Source organism: Hemicordylus capensis, chromosome 12, assembly GCF_027244095.1.
Source record: "Hemicordylus capensis ecotype Gifberg chromosome 12, rHemCap1.1.pri, whole genome shotgun sequence".
NCBI lineage: Eukaryota > Metazoa > Chordata > Lepidosauria > Squamata > Cordylidae > Hemicordylus > Hemicordylus capensis.
In genome coordinates, this window is record NC_069668.1 from 20,500,323 (window position 1) to 20,524,249 (window position 23,927).

Genomic DNA, 23,927 nt, shown 5'->3' on the forward strand with positions numbered 1-23,927 from the left:
TGGAATCATGCGATTTGCAAGGCTGGCTGGGCCACACGGACTCAAGACCGGAGGCCCGAGATCGGAAGGGCAGGCGGGTAAGGCTGCGGTGGAGCAGGCGGGCAAGTTCGATGTTCCGCTCAAGGGGACCAACCCCGAACCCAAAATGGCAGCCGTGGGAACATTCTCGCTCTCTCCTGCCCCTGAAATGGCGGCCGCGGCCACAAAACTGCTCCCCCTCACGCCCTAAACAGCAGGCGCAGCCGTTTGAGCGGGAAACTGCCCCGCTAAGGAGGGAAGCAGCCTCCTAAATTCCTCCGACACTACGCGACGTAACAGAGCAGCAAAACTAGGAGGAATGTCCTCCTCAGAGACATCAGAGGGAGCCGAGGGGCGTGAGCGCTTAGCAGGCGGCTCCTCCGGCAGAGAACAGTGGGAGGAGGCAAGGGCGGGAAAAACCTGATTGGCGCTAGCGGCCCGGTCTGCTGGTTCTTCGGGGCTTGTGAGCTCACGTCCCCCAGTCTCCTCAGTCGTCGAGACCGCAGTGGAAGTGCTGGCCGATAGAGGAGCCACCGGTCGCTTTTGTCTGGAGCTCTTCTTGCTCTTTTTCTTTTTAGAGAGATGAGACACGGGCGCGGGAGCAGTAGCCGCCGCCCACTCATTACAGCACACTGAGTCCTCTGAGAGGGAGGGGGAGGCCCCCCTCTCGGGATGCGCGAGATCAGAGCTCATCTCAATCCGCTACAGGAGAAGCGCCGCGAGCGGTTAGCGCAATAGATAGCCCTTGGTCCAACTGAACAGCTCAGAGTAGAGATAAGGAGCAAAGTCCTGACTGGTTCAGCCCAGGATAATAAGTCCTGACTGGCGCAGCTCAGGAAAGAAAAACAGCTTAGACAAACAGCAAAGGCAAGATACTAGCCAGAGCAACAACAAACGACCCTGCTGGAGCGAGACAGGGCGAAGACTGGAGCCTGAGGGGATTGCCCCTCCCTCCTGCTACAGGAGGAAAAGCTCTCTGATTGGCCCTGTCTCGGAGCAGGAGGTCGTGACAAACCCATCATGCCTTTCGGATGCCATCCTCTTCTGAGGGAGAATCTTACGTTTCTTTTTAGATTGTGACCCCTTTGTGGGCAGGGAGCCACCTGATTTATTTCTCAATGTAAACTGCATTGGGAACGTAGTTGAAAAGCGGTAGATAAATACTCTGCATCGGAGCAGGGATCATCTTAAATTCAGAGCTGTATTCTATTTAGGTAAATTCAGTATGTCGCCAGACTTGTAAGGAAGGGGCTCCCAACCGCAGGGGTGTGTGTGTGTGTGTGTGTGTGTGTGTGTGTGTGTGTGTGTGTGCCTGAAGGGGTCCTGGGGTGGGGGGAGGGTGTGCTCGGACCCTCCTGCCTCCCTGTGCTGCAGCTGTGCTATTCATTTCCCCATCGGAGGATTGCTGGCTTGAAGCCGACGTGTCCGCTGCAGAAGGGGAGGAAGGAGGGATAAGTCCCTCCTCCTCTGCTCCCGAATGGCTGGCCACATGCTGGAGCTCAGCATGCCCCAACCCTCAGCCTTTGGGAAATCAGCACTGAGGACAAGTAAACCCGCCCCATTCATTTCAACAACAAGACAGCTTATGAGTAACTTAGTGTGGCTGTGACAGGAGTAGCCCCTCTCCCCAACTGGGACTGTTAAGTTGGATGTTTTCGGTCCAGGTGAGCATACTCGCGCTACGGGGAAATGAGCTGAAGATCTGAGACCAACGCTTCTTGGAAGAGGCTGGAAACCTCGCCCAGGGGAAGAGAGCAGGAGGGGTGGGAGAGTGCGTGGCCGGGACCGTTACCATTGTTCCCGTTTTCATCCACAGCCGCGAAGTCAACTTCGTTCTCCAAGAGGACGGAGCAGATAGTGGGGAGGTCTTGCTGGGCGGCAAGGTGGAGGGCCGTCTGGCGGTGCTTGTTGAGTTCGTTGACTTTAGCCTCCGCCAGCAGCTGTTGGGAAACACGGGGGGCAGGGGGAGGCCAGAAAAGGTTTCTCGTTTAAGACCACAGCAATGAGGGCCGTTATCTGATTCAACGGGGCTGAGTCGCCCATGACATTTAGTTGATCAGTCACCATCATCATTGACTTTGTGAGCTGCCCCATCAATTATTCTGTGGGCGGCTCATGACACAATCTGCATTAATTCAATCTGCATGAGGGAGAAGGGCTGGTCTTGGGGAGCTGAACAAGAATTGTTCCCTTTTGCTAAGCAGAGTCTGCCTGGGTTTGCATTCGGTTGAGAGTCTACATGTGAGCACTGTAAGATATTCCCCTTCAGAGCATCTGCTTTGCATGCAGAAGGTCCCCGATTCAATCCCTGGCAGCATCTCCAGGTAGGGCTGAGAGAGACTCCAGCCTGCAAATGGAAAACCTGCTGCCAGTCAGTGCAGAAAATACTGAACTAGACGGACCAAGGGTCTGACTCAGTATGTGGCAGCTTCCTAGGTTCCCTCTCTGTGATCCTGACAGCCACCTGAGAGGCAAGCCATTAAATGACAAACTGGGAGGCAGTCGGGTGCCTACGGTCAAGAAGCAACTCACCCGTGCATATCCAACTCGCCGAGTTAGGGCAACGTAGGAAAAGCAGTGTTTTTGATATGTGGGGAGGAAACCCATGCGGATCTCAAAAGGCTGCTGCAGTTCTCCAGCGATCAAGACATCACCCCTCCAAGAAGACCACCCGCCTCAGAAGAAACATCTTCCGGAGCCGAGACATGGCACCGAGTTCAGGCCCTCCCCTTCTGTGGGGCTTACCAGGTTGCGCACGATGATTTCGGAGCCGGCCTGGACGGCCAGGTGCAAGGGGGTGAGCTTGGAGGCGTCCTGGAGCCGAGAGTTCACGTTGGCCTGGACGCTGATCAGGAAGAGGACGCTCTCTATGTCCGAGTTCTGGACGGCCACGTGGAGGAAGTTCCGGCCCTTGTTGTCCACCTGTGGCGGGGCCCAAAGGCACATGTTCTGCTCACTTGCAGACACATCAACCCCACACCTCCACACCGAGGCCTGAACTGCAATTGTTATCTATTAGGTTGACATTCCTGAAATGCCATAGGCACGAAGGGCTTTCCCAAGGAGAAATGTCATGGGCAACGCTATGAGGTCCCCTTAGCTAAGCAGGGTCCACCCTGGTTTGCATTTGAATGGGAGACTCTGTGTGAGCACTGTCAGATATTCCCCTTAGGGGAGGGAGCCGCTCTAGGAAGAGTATCTACAGTCCCAAGTTCCCACCCCGGCATCATCTCTAAGAGAGGAATGAAAGAGACTCCTGCCTGCAACCTTGGCGAAGCCGCTGCCAGTCTGGGAAGACAATACTGAGCTAGATGGACCAAGGGTCTGACTCAGTATATGGCAGCTTCCTTTGTTCCTATGACCTGATGTGTGAACACTGTCAGATATTCCCCTTAAGGGAGGGAGCCGCTCTAGGAAGAGCATCTAGGTTCCAGGCTCCCTCCCTGGCAGCATCTCCAAGAGAGGGCTGAGAGAGACTCCTGCGTGCAACCTTGGAGAAGCTGCTGCCAGTCTGGGTAGACAATGCTGAGCTAGACAGACCAAGGGTCTGACTCGGTATAAGGCAGCTTCCTATGTTCCTATTCAACACATGAATACGTTCCTATTCAAAACCACCAAGAGACGAAAGCTTTGGGCAATATAAAAATATGTTTGATAGACATACAGATAGATAAAATAAATGAATGTACAGTGTTATACTTGCTATCAGTACCCTGCATTTGAGGGGGCCGATTCATTTTGGAAATTAAGGCATGTCCAATTCACATCAAACGGCAGTTCACATCAAACCATAGGATCTGTGTACCGACACCAGATGCACGTACAATGCAATGTCTGAAGGGGGCTCTCATTTCGTTGCTAACGGAAATCAGGAAACAGCATTAAGAAGCTATGTTCCAGACACAGACTCGGGACATGCAGCTCGTAAGCGGGCCGAAGGTCCAGCCCCGCAGAACCTCGGGGCCTGATTTCTGAAGGCGTGAGCCTGTAAGCCAGTCCCCACCTAAGTGCACGGACAGAGGGAATCCGTTCAGAGGCACAGCAGGCATCAGCCGACTTGAGGGTTGTGGGAACTTCTTTATTTGTATCCTTGTTTTCCCCCCAAGGACGCCCGAGTTCCAACCAACAGAGCCAGGGGCTAAATCGGCTAGATCAGTCCATTCTAAGGCTGGGGGGGGGCCAGTGACGACCCCCGTCAACCCCATCAACTACGCATTTACTGGGCTTTTGTGAAGCTTCGGCCGAAGCAGAATCCTCTGCACGGTTCCCCCGGCACCAGGAGGAGACGACCGTTCCCATCATGCAGTGCTGGGGGCGGGCTCCTTGAAGAGCAACGGAGCCCTCTCGAGTCCCGGCGCCATCTTGGAAGGCACGTACAGGATGCTGGGAAATGTCGCCCTCCCCAGGGCTTTCCCCCCTCTTAAGAGAGGGCTCCGTCTCTCGGCAAGGGCCCTCCCAGCGCTGAGAAAAGCACAGCGGGAAAGGGCTCTCCCGCGGGCGGCTTCTTGCCCAAGTGGGCCCCGCTTGAACTGGCCATGGCTGCCGCACAAACGCAGTCAACCACTGTTCGAAAGGTGAGGAAGCCCCATGCCGAGAGAAGCGAGCACACAACTCCCATCGCCCCAAGCCACAATGTGGCTCCCTCCGAGGCCTTGAAAGCTCCCTCTGAGGCCTTGAATGCTAACCCGACGCTAACCCAACGTGTCGGAAGGGCCCGAGATGCAGACGCAACGAGCCCGTTTCCTGCCTCTCTGTACCTGCTCCGCAGCTCCCGGCTCCCTCTTCAAGATGGCTTCTGCCGCTTTGTTGTTTTTGTAGGTCATGGCGCACGCGAAGGGGGTCAGGCCTTGCCGGTCACGGACGCCCAGCTGGATGTCCGGGTTTGAGATCATCAGCTGAATGATGACGCCGTGCTGGTTGATGATGGCCACGTGGATGGGTGTCCTTCCTTCCGAATCCTGCACGGAGCAAGAGGGAGGGGGTTGGCTTGCAAGGTCACCCTCCTCCCCCAAGAGGCACAGGCAGGAACCCCTTTCTGCAACCCATTTGCAGGGCTCCTCGGGGGGTATGGTGAAGATTTATAGACCCCTTCTCAACCCAAAGTAGTTTACAGGGTTATAAATAAATTACAAGCACAAATAGATCCACCTTGTGAGAGATGTGTGACTCAGAAGCAGCCAATGAGTTTCATGGTTGAATGGGGGTTTGAACCCGGGTCTCCCCAGTCCTAATCCAACACTCTAACCACTACACCACAAACGCACACTAGGGCGGACCCTGCTTAGCACAGGGGACAACTCTGGGTTTTGAACCGCCCAGAGACACAAGTGTGGGGTGGTATAAAAGTGTAATAAATAAATAAATCTCATGCTTGCTATCATGGGACCAGCTAACTCTAGCTTCCAACTGACTCAGTGGCACACATTCGGGCGGTGATCCAACTCCTTCTGTCAATCGAAGTACCTGGCAATTGTTGCCATGCTCAACTCACTAAAACCCTAGACTACACAACGTACCACACCATACATCAGGGCTTCTCAGCCATGGGTCCCCAGCTGCTACTGGACCTCACCTCCCACCAGCCTTCCTGCAGCAGCTATGGCTAAACCTCAACTCCCAGCAGCCCCCTGTGTGCACAAAACCTGTTTGTGTCCGAACCAGACTCGAACCAAACCGAGCACGTCCAGTTTTGTGACCCCGAGCAAATCCACCCCACCCCGGCTCAAACAAAGCAAAACTCTACAACCCGCAAACCGGCCCGGTGGGTGGGGTGGGGTTGACTCGACCTCGAGCCGAGTCGGACCAGTTCGATGTCGAACCGGGTCGAGGTCGAGCCAGTTTGCACATCCCTTCTCCACTGTGGCAGGACCTAAACGCCCAGCAGCCCAAGGCCATCGTGGCCGGGAACGATGCAAGCTGAAGTCCAGCAACATCTAGGGAACCAAAGTCAAGAGAACCCAACGTCCATGATTCTTCACCCGACAGTTTTTTGCACGCCTTCCCTCTCGTACCTGCACGTTTACGTTGGCGCCGAACTCCAGCAGGCACTGGACTGTCTCTTCCAGGCCCCAGCAAGCCGCCAAGTGCAGCGGGGTCTGCCCGTCGTGGGCCTCCTCTTCCCCTTCACCATTGGGGCCCAGCTGCCGCGGGCTGTCGATATCGCAGCCGCTGGAGAACAAGCCAAGACGCCATCGTCAGCTGAGTCTAGTCAAAGCTCCGAGAGCAGCCAGATGAGCGAGTCAGGTAGCTGATTTCCACCTACTCATTTTTACATTTATCTCCCACTCTTCCTCCAAGGAGCCCAGAGCAGCACACATGCTTATCCTTACAACCACCCTGCGAGGTAGGTTAGGCGGAGCGAAAAATGACTGGCCCCGAGTCACCCAGCGAGTTTCATAGCTGAGTGGTGATTTGAACTCAGGACTCCCCAGGCCTAGGTCAACACTCTAACCACACCACCAGCGGTTCCCACCCTGGGTTCCTCCACTACAACTCCCACCCCCACCCCCAATTAATGGTAGCTGGGAATGATTGGAGTTGTACTCCAGCAACATCTCACAACGTCTAAAAAGGCAGTCAAGATGCATTTGTTTACCCAGGCTTCTATTAGATATTAATTGTGTTAATCTCAATTGTGTTAATCTCAGTTTTAATTGTGTTTTTAATCATTTTAATGTTTTCAGTTTTAATTGTTGTAATGTTGTACTCTTTGCCCCCGTTTTTTTTTAAATAGTTTTGTTGCAAGCCACCCAGAGACTTGCGTTTGGGGCGGTATACAGATGTGTTCAAAATGCTCAGGAAAGGTACATTGGTACTCACCGTGAAGGTGTCTTCTGGCTGGTGTAGAAGAGGTCACCCAAGCTTGGGATTACATCCCCCCCACATGCTCCAAAAGGCAGGAAGTAGTCATACTTGAAGATCCTTAACCCAGTGCATGTGGGCGGATCTCCTCAGTGCTTAAAACAGCTCAAGCTACGGAATGAAAACCACAGAACACAACAGAGAATATACAACAATATACAAACAATAATGCAGAGAAAGACAGAAAAACTGTCCCCCTACAACCAGATCATCAGCTCCAGCCTAACACAACCCGGGCGGGCCTTGGGTGACCTCTTCTACACCAGCCAGAAGACACCTTCATGGTGAGTACCAATGTACCTTTCTCGGCTGGTGTAGGAGGTCACCCAAGCTTGGGACATACCACAGCACCAACCACGGGAGGGAAAATACCCAAGCTGGAGCTACTGACCCGGAAGGACCTGTTGCAGGACCCTCCGATCAAATGCTGCTCTGGCAGCTTCATGTTCATCCAACTTGTAATGCCTTGAAAATGTAAAAGGCGACGACCAAGTAGCCGCCTTGCAAATCTCTTCATGGGACACCGGTGAAGATAACACAGTGGAAGTGGCTGCCGATGTAGTTGAGTGCGCCGTAATCTGACCAGGCACCGAAAGTTTCTGGGCTTCATACAACATCGTAATTGCATGAATGAACCCATCGAGCAATAATGGCTGAAGAGACCTTGCATCCCATCTTAGAAGCCTTAAAGGCCACAAAAAGAGCATCTGACTTACGAAAAGCCTGCGTCCGGTTGCACTCCTTTTCTGCAGGGTGACGAGCATCCGGACAAAAAGAAGGTAATTAAATGACCGCCTCACGATTAAACTGAGACTTTACCTTAGGGATAAACGAAGGATCCGGGATAAGTCTCACAGAGTCCTTAGAGAAATTACACAAATTACTCTGAGCTGACAGAGCCTGAGATTCAGAAACCTTCCTGGCTGATGTTACAGCTACTAAAAAGGCCACCTTCCAGGACAGCATCTGCAATGATACAGGTCAAAGTGGTTCAAATGGCGGAAACTGCAGACCCCACAACACAATATGCAAATCCCATGACGGAAAACGATGGCAGACCAGAGGAGACAACAAAGCTGCCCCACTCAAGAACTTGCGTAGAAGAGGGTGCCACGCCTGAACAAACGCTGATGAGGAAACAACATCTGGATCAAGCACACCGCCTGGTGTTTAAGTGTGTTGGGTTTCAGACCAAGCGCAAGGCCATCCTGAAGAAAACCTAGTAATCCCCTCGACCTGCACTTGTCTAGCTGCAGGGAGAGCTTTGCTGTCCAGCGCAGAAAACTACACCAAGTCGATTGGTAAATCTTGTTGGCTGAACACTTTCTAGATGCAAGGATGGTAAATCGGACCTTGACACAGCAGAACTGGATGGTCTGGCAAACTGAGTGGAAGACCTACGGTCAAGTCGACGATCTCGGAAAACCAAGGCCCTCTGGGCCAAAAAGGTGCAATCAATATCAGGGATGCCCGGGAACCCCGCAGCTTCCTAAGGCAACGGGAGAGCAGCGGCACTGGAGGAAATGCATTCAGCAGACACGGAGGCCATGGCACCGATAGCGTATCCGTCTCTTCTGCCCCCAACATCGGGAAACGTGAGTAAAACCTCTGAATCTTGGCATTCTGAGGATATGCAAACAAGTCTATCTGGGGACACCCCAGCTGCTCTGTCAGCCACCTAAATACTTGAGGGTGCAGGCCCCATTCTGCCGGCTGGATCTCCTGCCGTCTTAGCCAATCTGCCCGAACATTGGAAATTCCGTTTACATGATGGTCCAGAATGGATACTAAGTTGTTCTGTACACATTAAGATATTCCTTCCCTTCACCAAGGGCGTGAAGGCTCTTAGGGCCAGAAAGACAGCCCACAGCTCGAGCCAGTTTATGCTATGGAGCAACTCTTCCACCGACCAAAGCCCCTGGGCAGAACTGTTCCAACAGTGAGCCCCCCAGCCCGATAGACTGGTGTCCGTCGTGACCATCACTCTCTCGGGTTCTATGAACAGCTTGCCCTTGTCTAGGTTCCCTGGGCCGTCCAACAAATCGACTCGCGAAGAGACACCTAGAGAGGAATGTTCTTGTCACGTTTGAGGGCAATCCTGTGCTGGTAAGGGAGGAAAGCCCACTGTAACTGGCGTAGATGAAAACCTCGCCCAAGGCACTAAGTCCATAGCCGCCACCAAGAGACCCAACAAACTTGCTAGATTGAGAAGGCTGGCCCACAGTCTCGAAGCAATCACACGAGCCAGTGACGATAAGACCTCCATCCGATCCTGTGGCAGAAACAGTTTGCCTACTGAGGTGTCCATTACCATGCCCAAATGACGAAGGCTCTGTGTGGGCATCAGGTGACTCTTGCCCACATTTATCAGAAACCCATGCGCATGTAACACAGACATTGTTCTGGACAGAGCCGACTGAACTGCCCCTTCTTGAGCAAGTTGTCGAGGTAACAATACAGGTGGACCCCCCCAGTGCATAAAGTGGCCACTAGCAGACTAGAACCTTCATAAAAACTTGGGTGGCTGATGAGAGACCAAAAGGAAGGGCTCTGTACTGATAATGCCTCCCCATGTAGCAGAAGTGGAGTATATGTCGACAGCGTGGATGAATGGGGATGTGTAAATAGGCCTCCTGGAGATCTACTGAAGCCATGTAGTCCCCCATCTGCAATGCCTCTGAGATGGTACAAAGGGTTTCCATCCTGAACCTCCTTTTTATCACAAAACGGTTGACTGGGCGTAGGTTGAGAACTGCCCTGGCCGATCCGTTCTTTTTTGGCACCGTAAAAATCACAGAATAGATGCCCTTGCCTCTCTGAAGAGGTGGGACCTCCTCTATGGCCCCTATAGCCACCAGATACTGAATGGCCATGGACAACCCCTTGTGCTTTTCCGGTTTCCCAGATCTAGGGGTAAGGAGGAATCTGTTTCCTGGGGGGCTGGCCAGCTCCACTTCGTACCCGTGTAGGCTAATGGAAAGAACCCACCTGTCGATGGATTCTTTCCAAACAGGCCAAATGGCAGACCCCCACTTTGCCTGAGTGGGAGTCAGGACTGCTGCTTGGGGGCCCCGCTGCTGGTTTCCGAAAGACTGATGGTTCTGCTGAGTGAACCCTTGCCTGCCTTGGCCTCTGGATCTGTTCCACTGTGATCGAAAAGGCCTAAAAGGCTCCCTCTGACAAACTGAGGTCTAAACGCCCTGAAGGTTTGCATCGGTCTATGATTAAAACTCTTGTCCTTCTTCCTAGGAGCTGATGGCAGAGCCCTGCGGTTATCCTTAGTTTCAATGAGGACCTCTTTCAGGGCCTCATCCCCAATTAGCTTTCCCCCCAGCATAGGGAACAGCAGCTAATTTAGCCCTAGACGTATTATCAACTTCCAAAATTTTAGCCATATGTTGCTGGTGGCATGGATTGCGCCCAGTCTCCTCACCGTTATCTGGCCACCAACGGGGCCTCCTTGTCGGGAAGCCTCCGATTCTGGTGCCGCCACCTGCGTCCTGCTTCGGTGGATTGCTGGTGGCATGGATTGCGCCCAGTCTCCTCACCGGTATCTGGCCACCAACGGGGCCTCCTTGTCAGGAAGCCTCCGATTCTGGTGCTGCCACCTGCGTCCTGCTTCGGTGGATTGCTGGTGGCATGGATTGCGCCCAGTCTCCTCACCGGTATCTGGCCACCAACGGGGCCTCCTTGTCAGGAGGCCTCTGATTCTGGTGCCGCCACCTGCGTCCTGCTTCGGTGGATTGCTGGTGGCATGAATTGCGCCCAGTCTCCTCACCGGTATCTGGCCACCAACGGGGCCTCCTTGTCAGGAGGCCTCTGATTCTGGTGCCGCCACCTGCGTCCTGCTTCGGTGGATTGCTGGTGGCATGAATTGCGCCCAGTCTCCTCACCGGTATCTGGCCACCAACGGGGCCTCCTTGTCAGGAAGCCTCCGATTCTGGTGCCGCCACCTGCGTCCTGCTTCGGTGGATTGCTGGTGGCATGGATTGCGCCCAGTCTCCTCACCGGTATCTGGCCACCAACGGGGCCTCCTTGTCAGGAAGCCTCCGATTCTGGTGCCGCCACCTGCGTCCTGCTTCGGTGGATTGCTGGTGGCATGGATTGCGCCCAGTCTCCTCACCGGTATCTGGCCACCAACGGGGCCTCCTTGTCAGGAAGCCTCCGATTCTGGTGCCGCCACCTGCGTCCTGCTTCGGTGGATTGCTGGTGGCATGGATTGCGCCCAGTCTCCTCACCGGTATCTGGCCACCAACGGGGCCTCCTTGTCAGGAAGCCTCCGATTCTGGTGCCGCCACCTGCGTCCTGCTTCGGTGGATTGCTGGTGGCATGGATTGCGCCCAGTCTCCTCACCGGTATCTGGCCACCAACGGGGCCTCCTTGTCAGGAAGCCTCCGATTCTGGTGCCGCCACCTGCGTCCTGCTTCGGTGGATTGCTGGTGGCATGGATTGCGCCCAGTCTCCTCACCGGTATCTGGCCACCAACGGGGCCTCCTTGTCAGGAAGCCTCCGATTCTGGTGCCGCCACCTGCGTCCTGCTTCGGTGGATTGCTGGTGGCATGGATTGCGCCCAGTCTCCTCACCGGTATCTGGCCACCAACGGGGCCTCCTTGTCAGGAAGCCTCCGATTCTGGTGCCGCCACCTGCGTCCTGCTTCGGTGGATTGCTGGTGGCATGAATTGCGCCCAGTCTCCTCACCGGTATCTGGCCACCAACGGGGCCTCCTTGTCAGGAAGCCTCCGATTCTGGTGCCGCCACCTGCGTCCTGCTTCGGTGGATTGCTGGTGGCATGGATTGCGCCCAGTCTCCTCACCGGTATCTGGCCACCAACGGGGCCTCCTTGTCAGGAAGCCTCCGATTCTGGTGCCGCCACCTGCGTCCTGCTTCGGTGGATTGCTGGTGGCATGGATTGCGCCCAGTCTCCTCACCGGTATCTGGCCACCAACGGGGCCTCCTTGTCAGGAAGCCTCCGATTCTGGTGCCGCCACCTGCGTCCTGCTTCGGTGGATTGCTGGTGGCATGGATTGCGCCCAGTCTCCTCACCGGTATCTGGCCACCAACGGGGCCTCCTTGTCAGGAAGCCTCCGATTCTGGTGCCGCCACCTGCGTCCTGCTTCGGTGGATTGCTGGTGGCATGGATTGCGCCCAGTCTCCTCACCGGTATCTGGCAACAGAGAGGACCGCTGTGGCCTACAGGCGCCAGCAAGGTCATCTGATACATCTGCCATTTTCCTTACAGGATTTGCGCAGTCCCGAGTTTTTGGCGGGAACAGGCGCTGATGGGCGGATCTCTCCCTAATAGCCAGGAGTCCGAAGGTCTTTTTAGTGGACATCGGCCAAAAGGTCGGCAAGAGGTGAGGAGAGGTAACAAATAACAGAAAGGACAGTAGAAGAACAGATATGAACTTTTTTAAAAAAAAAAAATTTAAAATTATTATTTTTTTTTTTCTTTAGTAACTAGAGAGAACTAATAGTAGTAGAATACCAGGTGAAGAATAGATTGGAAATAGTCAAAAACAATAGGAATATAAGCAGAAGAAAAGAAGAGGCCTAGTAAACAAGGCCAGAGCCAGCGAGCTGTAATGCGAGCCTTCTGGAGCAAAGGCAGGAAGTAGAACTGAGGAGATCCGCCCACATGCACTGGGTTAAGGATCTTCAAGTATGACTACTTCCTGCCTTTTGGAGCATGTGGGGGGATGTAATCCCAAGCTTGGGTGACCTCCTACACCAGCCGAGAAAGGATCATTTCTTCCTAAGGGTTGCCAACTGGCTTGCGGCATCAACTGCGGCTCCTCATTCTTGCTTTCGACTCCTGGTCCCAAACCACAGCTCGGCCACGGAGCGGGCACGTGTCTCCAAGGAGAGGTTCTTTTTAAACTTTCCAGGGAGGCGCCCGGCCTGCTCCACCCCAGCTGTTTCTGGACTTCCGCTCCCATAATCCCCAGCCAGAGCGGCCACAAGCCACGGATTCTGGGAGCTGAAGGCCGACATCGGCAGCCCTGCTCCAGGGTCTCCGGCGGAGGGGAGCCGTGGGCCGCTGGTTGGATGCCAACGCCCTGGCCCACCGGAGGGAGGAGACGCTGTGGTTTCAGTGGACCACAGATTACCAGTGGCGGCTTCTGAACAAGCTAGCTCCCCGCCCACACACACTTTTTACAAAGCATACGGTACTTGGGAACGCTTCGAAGACGTCCGATCCTGACCTGCGGATAAGGAAACAGGAGATTTGCTCGTTGTTCTCGTCGATGGCTCTGTGCAGCAGCGTCTGCAAGCAGCCGCCCGGCCCGGGACCCCAGCAGGTAGCGTCACAACCGTGCCTCACCTGCAGGCAGGGAGGAAAGACGGAAGGCCGTTCAGTCCGGCGGTTCACAGGGGTGTGCTCCTTCCCAGAGAGACCACCTCCAACGGCCGTCTCCTCCAGGGACCACTGAAACCAGCGGACCTCCGAACAAGACGGCTTCAAGCTGCCCAGTGGGGTTTGTGTTCGGATCCAACACTTCCCTCCGTCCCCGGGCTGATTCCGTTACTTGAACGACCCCTTCCAGCCCTTCAGCCAGGCCCGCAAATTCTGGCCGTCCGTACATCTCAGGGGGACGGACACTCATCGTGGGTTTTGGCAACATCTAACCCCCCAAGGGATGGAAAAAGAAGCCACGGCATTGTTGGATTCAACAGCTTTCTCTGTGTTTTTGCCCCTCCTTTAGCCCTACACCTGCACATGACTGTGCACAGTCTCTGTGCCTCTTGGCGTCTGTCCCCGGGGCAGGCCGCGGGTCCTCAGATCAAGAGGCAGGAAGCTCTGTGCACCGCATGCCATGAGGAGAACTGAGCGAGGGCTAATGTTATGTTGATGCTATGCTATGCTATGATTAGCCAACTAATTATTATTATTATTATTATTACTACATTTATATCCCGCTCTTCCTCCAAGGAGCCCAGAGCGGTGTACTACATACTTGAGATTCTCTTTCACAACAACCCTGTGAAGTAGGTTAGGCTGAGAGAGAAGTGACTGGCCCAGAGTCACCCAGCTAGTTTCACAGCTGAATGGGAATTTGAACTCAGGTCTCCCAGGTCCTAGTCCAGCACTCTAACCACTACACCACACTGGCTCAGCGCAGCGGGGAAGTCACTCACCTAGGGAGCAAGAGGTTGCGGGTTCGAATCCCCGCTGGTATGTTCCCTAGACTTGGGAAACACCTATATTGGTCAGCAGAGAATTGGAAGTAGAACGCTTTAGACCATTGGATGGCGGGGTGGGGGCGAGAAGGAACAAAGCCAGTCTCTTGTCAAGGACTTGCAGTCCACGAGGCCACACGATTTGGGCCGTCAGTACCATTTCAGGGGACAGATGCTCATCGTGATTTTTAGCAACGGCCACCCCGCTAGAAATGGATAAAAGGTGATAGCCCTGCTGCCCTTACACAGCTTTCTCTGGGTAAAACATAGGAAAACATAGGAAACTTTCATATACTGAGTCAGACCCTTGGTCCATCTAGCTCAGTATTGTCTTCACAGACAGGCAGCAGCTTCTCCAAGGCTGCAGGCAGGAATCTCTCTCAGCCCTCTCTTGGAGATGCTGCCAGGGAGGGGACTGGGAACCTTCTGCTCTTCCCAGAGCGGCTCCATCCCGAGGGGAAGATCTTCCAGTGCTCACACTTCTAGTCTCCCATTCAGATGCAACCAGGGCAGACCCTGCTTAGCTAAGGGGGACAAGTCATGCTTGCGACCACAAGACCAGCTCTCCTATATAGGATGTATAGGTATATAGATATATACCTATATATAGGGGTGTGTGTGTATATATATATATATGTGTGTGTGTGTATGTGTGTGTGTGTATAGATAGATAGATAGATAGATAGATAGGGTATATAGGTATATAAGAAGATGCTGAAAGGCATCATCTCATACTGTGTGGGAGACGGCAATGGTCAACCCCTCCTGTATTCTACCCAAGACAAACCATACAAGAGAAGTTCTGCACCTTTACAAAGGTGCAGAACTGCATGTCAGCGCCAACCAGCTTGGGGGAGATCCTGCACAGCTCGGGCCGTCCGTTCTCCTGCCAAGCACCACGTCAGCCCAACGGCCTCGTCCCTTCACTGCTCTTACCAGCGTTGAGGCGATATCTTCCAGGCCGCTTTCGAGAGCCAGCCAGAGGGGAGGGTTCCCTTGGTCATCCAGCACCGACATGTCTGCGCCCCTCGTGCAGATGGCGTCGACCACAAGCGGCAGCTGGTGCTTGATGGCCAGCTGGAGGGCCGGCTCGCCGTCCCGCGTCCTGCCAAAAGCGCAGGGTGCTTGACATTTCATATCTAGGGGATGTTGTCAGTACCGCCACTGGACCACTTGGCCTGTCTCAAGCGTCCAGAAAACCCAACCCACCACACAGGGATGAGCCCATTTCCAGTTTGTGGGATGTTTAACTAGGACTCTGAAAACAGAGAGACATAGGAAGCTGCCTTCTACTGAGTCAGACCATTGCTCCATCTAGCTCAGTATTGTCTTCACAGACTGGCAGCGGCTTCTGCGAAGTTGCAGGCAGGAGTCCCTCTCAGCCCTATCTGGAGAGTTGGAACCTTCTGCTCTTCCCAGAGTGGATCCATCCCCTAAGGGGGATATCTCACAGCGCTCAGCCATGTGGTCTCCCATTCAAATGCAAGCCAGGGCAGACCCTGCTTAGCAAAGGGGACCATTCATGCTTGCCACCACAAGGCCAGCTCTCCTCATGTCCTGGGATGACCGGCATACAAGTACGCCGACATCCTATTGTGCATTTTCCCGATATAAACCACTTGGAGAACGTTGGGTGGAATTCGGATCTATCCTTGGTGAGCCCGGGACTGACCTGACGTTGATATCCGCCTGATGCTCCAGCAGGAAGAGGGCACTCTTGCTGTCCTGCCTCTCGATGGCCATGTGCAGCAACGTCTGCCCGTCCAACATCGTGTCGTTGATGGACGCTCCAGATCCGAGGAGTTGAGCGGCGATGGTGTGCATGCCTGCGGGGAGAATTGTAGAACTGGAAAAGGGAAAGGTGCCGAAGAGGGCAACTCAGATGATCAGGGGCCTAGTGCACCTTCCTGATGAGGCAAAGGCTACAACACCTGGGGCTCTTGAGTTTAGAAAAAAAGATGACTGCGGGGAGACATGATAGAGGTCTATAAAATCATGCATGGGGTGGAGAAAGTGGAGAGAGAGAAATTTTTCTCCCTCTCACTTAACACTAGAACCAGGAGTCATCTCATGAAATTGATTGCCAGGAAATCTAGGACCAACAAACGGAGGTACTTTTTCACACAACGCATCATCGACTTGTGGAATTCTCTGCCACAAGATGTGGTGACAGCCAACCACCTGGATGGCTTGAAGAGGGGTTTGGAGAACTTCATGGAGGGGAGGTCTATCGACAGCTGCTAGTCGGAGGACTACAGGCCACCTCCAGCCTCAAAGGCAGGATGCCTCTGAGTCCCAGTTGCAGGGGAGTCACAGCAGGAGGGAGGGCATGCCCTCAACTCCTGCCTGTGGCTTCCAGTGGCATCTGGTGGTCCACTGTGTGAAACAGGATGCTGGACTAGATGGGCTGCATTGGGCCTGATCCAGCAGGGCTATTCTTCTGTGGAAACGGACGCGCCTCCCGCTGTTCATAGCCCAGGTTTCAGGCACTGTTCTCAAAGTGGTTTCCAGGTCAAAAGGGAAAGCCAACCCCCCCGCGAGGACAGCAATGTCCACCTTCCACAGGACACTGCCACCCACCCAACACACCGTCCGCTCTTACCTGTCCACAGCGCCAGGCCCAGGACTGTCTGGTCCCTCGAGTCCTTCAGACTAAAGTCAGGAATGATCTGCAGGTTGTTGGTGGCGTGAAGGGCATTTGCTGAAAGAGAGGAGCAAAGAGGCACCTTTTGAAGTGGGGAGAGCAACTGACCCTCTCCGTCCCCAGCACAGCATCCCTCCTGTGGCTGTTGCTGGTGTCTGCCTTATGTTTCTTTTTAGACTGTGAGCCCTTTGGGGACAGGGAGCCATCTTATTTATGTTTTGTTTTTTTAAATTTTTCCGCTTTGAGAATTTTGTTGAAGTGCGGTATATAAATATCCGTCATCATATCCATCATCTATGTGGTCGCTAAGAGTTGACACTGAGTTGACAGCACTTAATTAATCAATCATTATTATTATTATTATTATTATTATTATGATGATGATGATGGCATTATTACACCAGTAATCTCTGCTCCCCTAGCCAAGATTTTTTACCCAACTTCTTTAACCGGGGGACGTGTCCAGAAGTGACGGGAGGGTACTACTACTGCAAAAACTAGTATTAGCAATAAACCGACATTTAAGAAATCTGTGAACAGCTATTGGAGCACCACATTAGTTTTGTTCACGGTATCAAGTTGTCTCTCTAGTTCAGGGCTGCACATTTTTGGAACCCTCCTGTAGATGCTGGACTACAACTCCCATCATCCCCAACGATTAGCCACTGTGGCCGGAGGCGATGGGTGTCGTAGTCCAAAACCAGCCGGGAGAGTTGACGTGCTGTCGGGGGGACACTCGACAGTATCGTACCAAGGCAGCTAACCATGTTAAAATTAAGTGGGGCAGCATAAAAATGCTACACTTTAAACAACAACAACAAATATTTACCACTTTTCAACAAAACTTTCCAATGCAGTTTACACAGAGAAATAATAAATACATAAATAAGAGGGCTCCCTGTCCCCAAAGGGCTCACAATCTAAAAAGAAAGAGAAGAGAGACACCAGCAACAGTCACTGGAGGAATGCTGTGCTGGGGATGGATAGGGCCAGTTGCTCTCCCCCTGCTCAAGAACCAAATCTTTATTGTTATGGTCATTCAACCAGCAAAGCCCTGCTCAGTAAAGAGAATCGCCACGTTAAAAGGTGCCTCTTTGCCAAGTGAGCCCCTGCTCCCTTAACCTTTTTTTCACATAACCTTTTCCCCCTAGCCAATTAATCTGGCCTGTTAATTCAATTTATTCAGCAACCTGAGGCTGCAGACATAATCCCAGCCCATAGAGATGGATTAGATCCTGGGGTCCTCACCCTTGGGTCCCCAGAGGGCCGACTGTGTGGATAACAACTCCCATCGCCCCCTTCCACTGCGACGGGGACAATGGGGGTTGTAGTCCAGCCTCATCTGGGAGCCCCGGACGCTTGGAACAGAAAGAGCCCACCCCTGCCCGCCTCCACCTCCCGCCCCCTTACCTTTCTGCTCCAGGATGACGGACACCACATCTGGGTGGTTGAAGGCGATGGCCATGTGGAGGGGGGTCTGCAAGCTGACCTGCTCCGCTGCCATCGCCCCCTTCGAGGTGGGCTCCCCCTTCTCCGTCTGGACGTTGGGGTTGGCTCCTTGCTGCAGCAGCTCCGTCGTGAGGCTGGCAAGGCCGTGCCGGCAGGCCGTGTGCAGCGGCGTCTCCCCCTGCCCAGGAAGAGTTCGGGAATCTTTAGACCCACTCTGGCCCTCCGGCAGATGCTGGCCGACAACTCCCACCATCCCTGGCTATGGCTGGGGATTATGGGAGTTGTAGTCCACAAACAGCGGGGGGGGGCGGGAAGTAGAGCAGGCCTGCTTTAGACCATTGGATGGCGGGGTGGGGGCGAGAAAGAACGAAGCCAGTCTCTTGTCAAGGACTTGCAGTCCACGGGGCCACACGATTTGGGCCGTCAGTACCATTTCAGGGGACAGATGCTCATTGTGATTTTTGGCAACAGCCACCCCGCTAGAGATGGATAAAAGGTGATCGCCATGCTGCCCTTACAGCTTTCTCTGGGTTATCCACCCATGATTAGGAACCTAGGAAGCTGCCATAAACTGAGTCAGACCCTTGGTCCATCTAGCTCAGCCCTGTCTTCACAGACTGGCAGCGGCTTCTCCAAGGTTGCAGGCAGGAGTCTCTCTCAGCCCTGTCTTGGAGATGCTTCCGGGGAGGAAACGTGGGATCTAGATGCTCTTCCCCAGAGCAGCTCGACCCCCTGAGGGGAATATCTTACGGTGCTCACACATTGTCACCCATTCAAAAGCAAACCAGGGCAGACCCTGCTTAGCAAAGGGGACAAGTCGTGCTTACGACCACCAGACCTACCCCGCAAGTGCTTAGGTTAAAAATCACAGTCATTTCTGCACAAGGTCTCAAGGCAGGAGTCTTCCCCAGCGTGACCCAGAGTTGCTGCCGGGGAGGGAACCCGGGGCCTTCTCCATGCAAAGCAGTTGCTCAACCACTGAGCGGCGGCCCACTCCCTAAGGCCGGGGTTCTCCAGCTTGAGTCCCCAGATGCTGGACTTGTGCCGTGCGTGCGTTTGAGTCCAACAGCTTCTGGAAACCCGAGTTGGGAGAATCCGCCAAGAATCCCCCCATGACTATGGTTTTAACCTAATCACTTGAGGGGTAGGTTTGGTGGCCACGAACATCGCTTGTCCCCTTTGCTAAGCAGGGTCTGCCCTGGTGTGCATCTGAATGGGAGACAATGTGTGAGCACTGTACCATATCCCCCTTCGGGGAGGGGGCTGCTCTGGGAAGAGCATCCAGGTTCCAAGTTGTTGTAAACCGCCCAGAGACATGAGTTTGGGGAGGTATAGGAGTAGGTCAAATAAATAAAAAATAAAATAAAATAAAAGGGAAGGGAAGGGAAGGCCTTCCAGGGCTCACACATGGAGTCCCCCATCCAAATGCAAACCAAGGAAGATGCTGCTTAGCAAAGGGGCGAGTCCATACTTGCTACCACCCGACCAGCTCTCCTCCCCATGCAGAGGGCAGGCGTCCCATCACACAGCACTGTTAAGCGTCGTTTCTGTGACTGAACACAGACTCCTTTCCACATGCTAAAAGGACGGATCCAACGGGCATCTGTCTGTAGAGAACCTCCCCCAGAATTCAGCCCAGTGCAGCACCCTCTCCTCTTTACCCGTTTATTCCTGTGGTTCACTTGGGCTCCGTGGGTCACCAGGAAGAGGGCAGCCACCTCGCTTCCCGCCCCAGCCGCCCTCTGCAGCAAGCAGTTCCCTAGAGGCAATGGGAAGGAGCACAGCGTTAAGAGCGAGATGCAAGTCCGAATCAGCGCTTTGTACGACGCAAGTCTGAATCGGCGCTTTGTACTCAACGATTGTTGGGTCGTCCTGAGCCATTTTTGGAAGGGTGGTATAGAAATTAAATAAATAAATAAATAAATAAAAAGAGCCTGACCCAGGAGACGGGAGGTCAGGACTGAGTGCTGTGGCACAGTAGTCCGGATCGTCGTCACCACTTGCTTCAAGACGAAAGCAGGGATAGGGCTGTTCACATGAGAGAGAGAGCGAGAGTGTTTGTGTGTGTGTATATATGTGTGTGAGAGTGTGTGAGAGAGAGAGAATTAAAAACAAGGCAGAAAAAGGAGAATGCAGGAGGCGGCACAGGTTCCTTACCCCGCTATCTGAACAAAGAAATACCCTTTAAAGTGGCGATTTCTCTTCTGCTTAGCAGAGGGCTGAGCACCTGCCTGTTTACATTCACCAAGTTCCCTCTCGGGCATCTCCGAGACAGGGCTGGGAGAGACTCCTGCCTGCAACCTTGGGAGAAGCCGCTGCCAGTCTGGGTCGGCAGTCCTGAGCTAGATGGACCAGTGGCCTGACTCAGTATATGGCAGCTTCCTATGGGACAGCAGCTGGCCAAATCCAGCCCCAGCACAGCATCCCACCAGTGTTTCCGTGTGCTTCTTTCTGGGATGGTGAGCCCTTTGGGGACAGGCAGCCATCTCAGTTATTTTATCTTTCTGTGTAAACCGCCTGGAGAACTTTGTTGATAAATGGTATATAATTATTCGTAGCAGAAGGAATACCCAGCAGATCACCCAAGGCAGAAGGCAATGTCCGCCTCCCACACAATCACATCCCCCTACTCTGACCTCACTTGTAATTCACACACAATCACCAAGCGGGCGCACGTTCAGCTCCAAAACGTGGGTAGGATGCTTGTCCTACCCTCTTGATAATCGGGTGAACCAGCCTGCTGCATTTATCTGGGAAATTGGTGGTCCAGTTCGCCTGCCTCCTAGCAGCCGAATGGGAGAGCACGCCCGAGTCATGGACCGACCGAGGATGACAAGTAGGGAGAACTTGGGATTTTAACCAACATGAGCCAGAGGAGAAAGAATGAGGCTTAGAAGTCATAGGAACATAGGCAGCTGCTTTCTACCAAGTCTGACCCTTGGTCCATCCAGCTCAGGATTGCCTACACAGGCTGGCAGCGGCTTCTCCAAGGTGGCAGGCAGGAGTCTCTCTCAGCCCTATCTCAGATGGGAAGGAACTTGGAACCTTCTATATGCAAGGCAGATTATTATTATTATTATTATTATTATTATTATTATTATTATTATTATTATTACATTTATATCCCGCTCTTCCTCCAAGGAGCCCAGAGCGGTGTACTACATACTTGAGATTCTCTTTCACAACAACCCTGTGAAGTAGGTTAGGCTGAGAGAGAAGTGACTGGCCCAGAGTCACCCAGCTAGTTTTATGGCTGAATGGGGATTTGAACTCGGGTCTCCCGTTCCTAGTCCAGCACTGTAACCACTACACCACACTGGCTCTCTGAATGGCAGAGAATGCCCACTGAAAAGCCCTTGGGGGTCTCCAAGTTAACATGAAATGCATTGAATTTCCAAATGGCCAATAGCCATTCAGAAATTCCATGCATCCCTATGGCCCTTTGGAAGGAGGACCATAAGAAGCTGCCATATACCAAGTCAGAGCCTTGGTCCACCTAGCTCAGTTTTGTCTTCCCTGACTGGCAGCGTCTCTCCAAGGTTGCAGGCAGGTGTCTCTCTGCCCTGTCTTGGAGATGCTGCCAGGGAGGGAACTTGGGACCATCTGCATGGCCCCATCCCCTAAGGGGAAGATCTTCCAGTGCCCACACCTGTAGTCTCCCATTCAAATGCAAACCAGGGTGTACCCTGCTTAGCCAAGGAGACAATTCCTGCTTGCTACGACACGACCACCTCCGTGTGTATTATGGGTGTATCCCGAGAAAGGGACTTCCAAAATCCAATTTGCTCCTTCCAAAGCAGCCACAACAACAAGGGAATCCCTAACGACCAAATGCCTTCCGTTTCTCAGCCCTCTCAGCCCGCCGCTGCCCCCAGAAGCTCACCTGTCACAGTATCTGCAGCATCCGTGTTGCTCCCGCGCTGGATCAGCCGGGCTGCGAAGCTGTTCTCGTCGAACGAGGTGCCGTTCTCCACCGGGACGTCTTCGAAGGGGTTGACGGAAGAGTCAGAAGACATGGTGATGTACTGCACGGCAAGCCACAGGGCCGTGCTTCCCTCGTGGTCCTTGAGTTCCAAATCGAGTCTAGCTCAAAAAAAACCAACACACAGAGATGTCCGACTGCATCCCAGAACACTCGGGAGCCACAACTCCAAGGCTTGGTCCCAAAAGAAGCCTTCCAAGCATCGGGCCATGCCTTGAATTTAACACCACTAACATGCTTTCAGCTGCTTAGGACACATATTCTACGTTCCTCATTCCTTGCTTTCTAGGAAAGGCACTCCGTTCTCTTCTATTTCACATCGGTTCTTTCTCTCTGGAAAGGGTTCCTTTGCTACTTTCCCTCCAGTAGAACATCCCAACCACAGCAACAAATATTTATATGCTGCTTTTCAACAAAAGTTCCCAAAGCAGTTTGTATAGATATACATGAATAAATAAATACAATGGCTCCCTGTCTCGAAAGGGATCACAATCTAAAAAAGAAACGCAAGGCAGATCCCAGCAACAGCCACTGCAGGGATGCTGTGCTGGGGATGGAGAGGGCCAGTTGCTCTCCCCCACTAAATAAAGAGAACCGCCACTTTTAAAAGGTGGCTCTTTGTCCATAAAGTTAGCATCCCATAACTTGAATTTGCTACATCTGGGGTCCTTAGGATAGGAAAAGATGGACTGCAGAGGAAGTGTTAGAAATCTAGAATATTAAGCATGGTGCAGAGAGAATAGATAGTTTAAGGCCAGATCAGCCAATGTCTCAGATTTAGAGAGAAAAGAAAAGCCACACCATGAAAGGACACCAGAGCTTGTAAATAAGCTCCCTGCTGAAATAAGAGCATCTCCTTCTCTGTTTCCAGGAAGAACCTCGAGACCCTCCTGTTCTCTCAGGCTTTTAATTAGAATTAATTTTAATACTTTTAATGAATACTTTATGAAGACGCTGCCTCCTGTGTTCAAGTTGGCATCCCAACACATTATCTGTAGCTAGCTCCTGCAGACTTACTGTTTGCACTGGAGGAGCTGGCTGAATACTTGGTCATTCCTCATGAGAATGGAGGCGTGCAGTGGAGTCCTGCGTTTAAAAAAAGAAAGAAAAGAAAAAAGACAGAGTGCTCCATTAGGACAGAAGCCTTCCAAAGACTGCCTAACAAGATCTCCTATTGTGCCGTTTAGCAAGTATGTCAGCAGTTTCGCAGAGCAACCAAGCAACTCCTTCCTTGTGCAGCCCTCTGTTTACACAAAGGTGCCGTATTGATCCGAACACAAGATGGCCCTGAATTTAAGATGAGCCCCTTAAAAAAAATAGAGGCTAAATAAACGTTATACCCTTATTTATCCAAAAGGAAGACGACTCTAGATTTAAGATGACCCCTCCGATTTCCAACATCAAAGAAATTGGTATCTGAGTTTGGTATCTGAGTTTGGTATCTAGTATCTGAGTAAGGTAAATATAGTAATAATATTCAATAGAGTGTGAAACATGATTTAAATTTGGCAGCTTGATTTTTAGATTCATCTCCCAGGAAATTCCAAGGGTAATGGAATCAGGCATGTGGCCACTTTTTCAATGACTGTAACCATAAGCAAATGTTAAAACTGATATTTTATATACCCTCACGGGCAAGAGAATCTCTCCTACTAGAAGGCCATATTTTAAAATTATAGGTAGTGCCTGAAACATACAAAATACATTGGTAACAGAATCAAAATTTTTGGTCACTACCTTATAGTCAGAGTTCTCCAAATCCCCTGAACAACATACATACCCACTGGCGAGAGA

At 52.7% G+C, this 23,927-nt stretch overlaps 1 protein-coding gene across 1 annotated transcript in view; it reads right to left on the reverse strand.

Moving 5' to 3' along the window:
• Positions 1-23,927, reverse strand: part of ANKFY1 (ankyrin repeat and FYVE domain containing 1) — a 66,946-nt gene that overhangs the window by 11,085 nt on the left and 31,934 nt on the right. Inside the window, exons 9-20 of the mRNA XM_053275199.1 lie at positions 23,151-23,219; positions 22,035-22,234; positions 19,813-19,910; positions 18,113-18,329; positions 16,661-16,759; positions 15,731-15,884; positions 14,995-15,163; positions 13,083-13,201; positions 6,030-6,186; positions 4,776-4,976; positions 2,764-2,940; positions 1,811-1,958 (exon numbers count right to left, since the gene is read on the reverse strand). Of these exons, the coding sequence (XP_053131174.1) occupies positions 1,811-1,958; positions 2,764-2,940; positions 4,776-4,976; positions 6,030-6,186; positions 13,083-13,201; positions 14,995-15,163; positions 15,731-15,884; positions 16,661-16,759; positions 18,113-18,329; positions 19,813-19,910; positions 22,035-22,234; positions 23,151-23,219 (1,808 nt within the window). The remainder of the gene's footprint in view (positions 1-1,810; positions 1,959-2,763; positions 2,941-4,775; positions 4,977-6,029; positions 6,187-13,082; positions 13,202-14,994; positions 15,164-15,730; positions 15,885-16,660; positions 16,760-18,112; positions 18,330-19,812; positions 19,911-22,034; positions 22,235-23,150; positions 23,220-23,927) is intronic.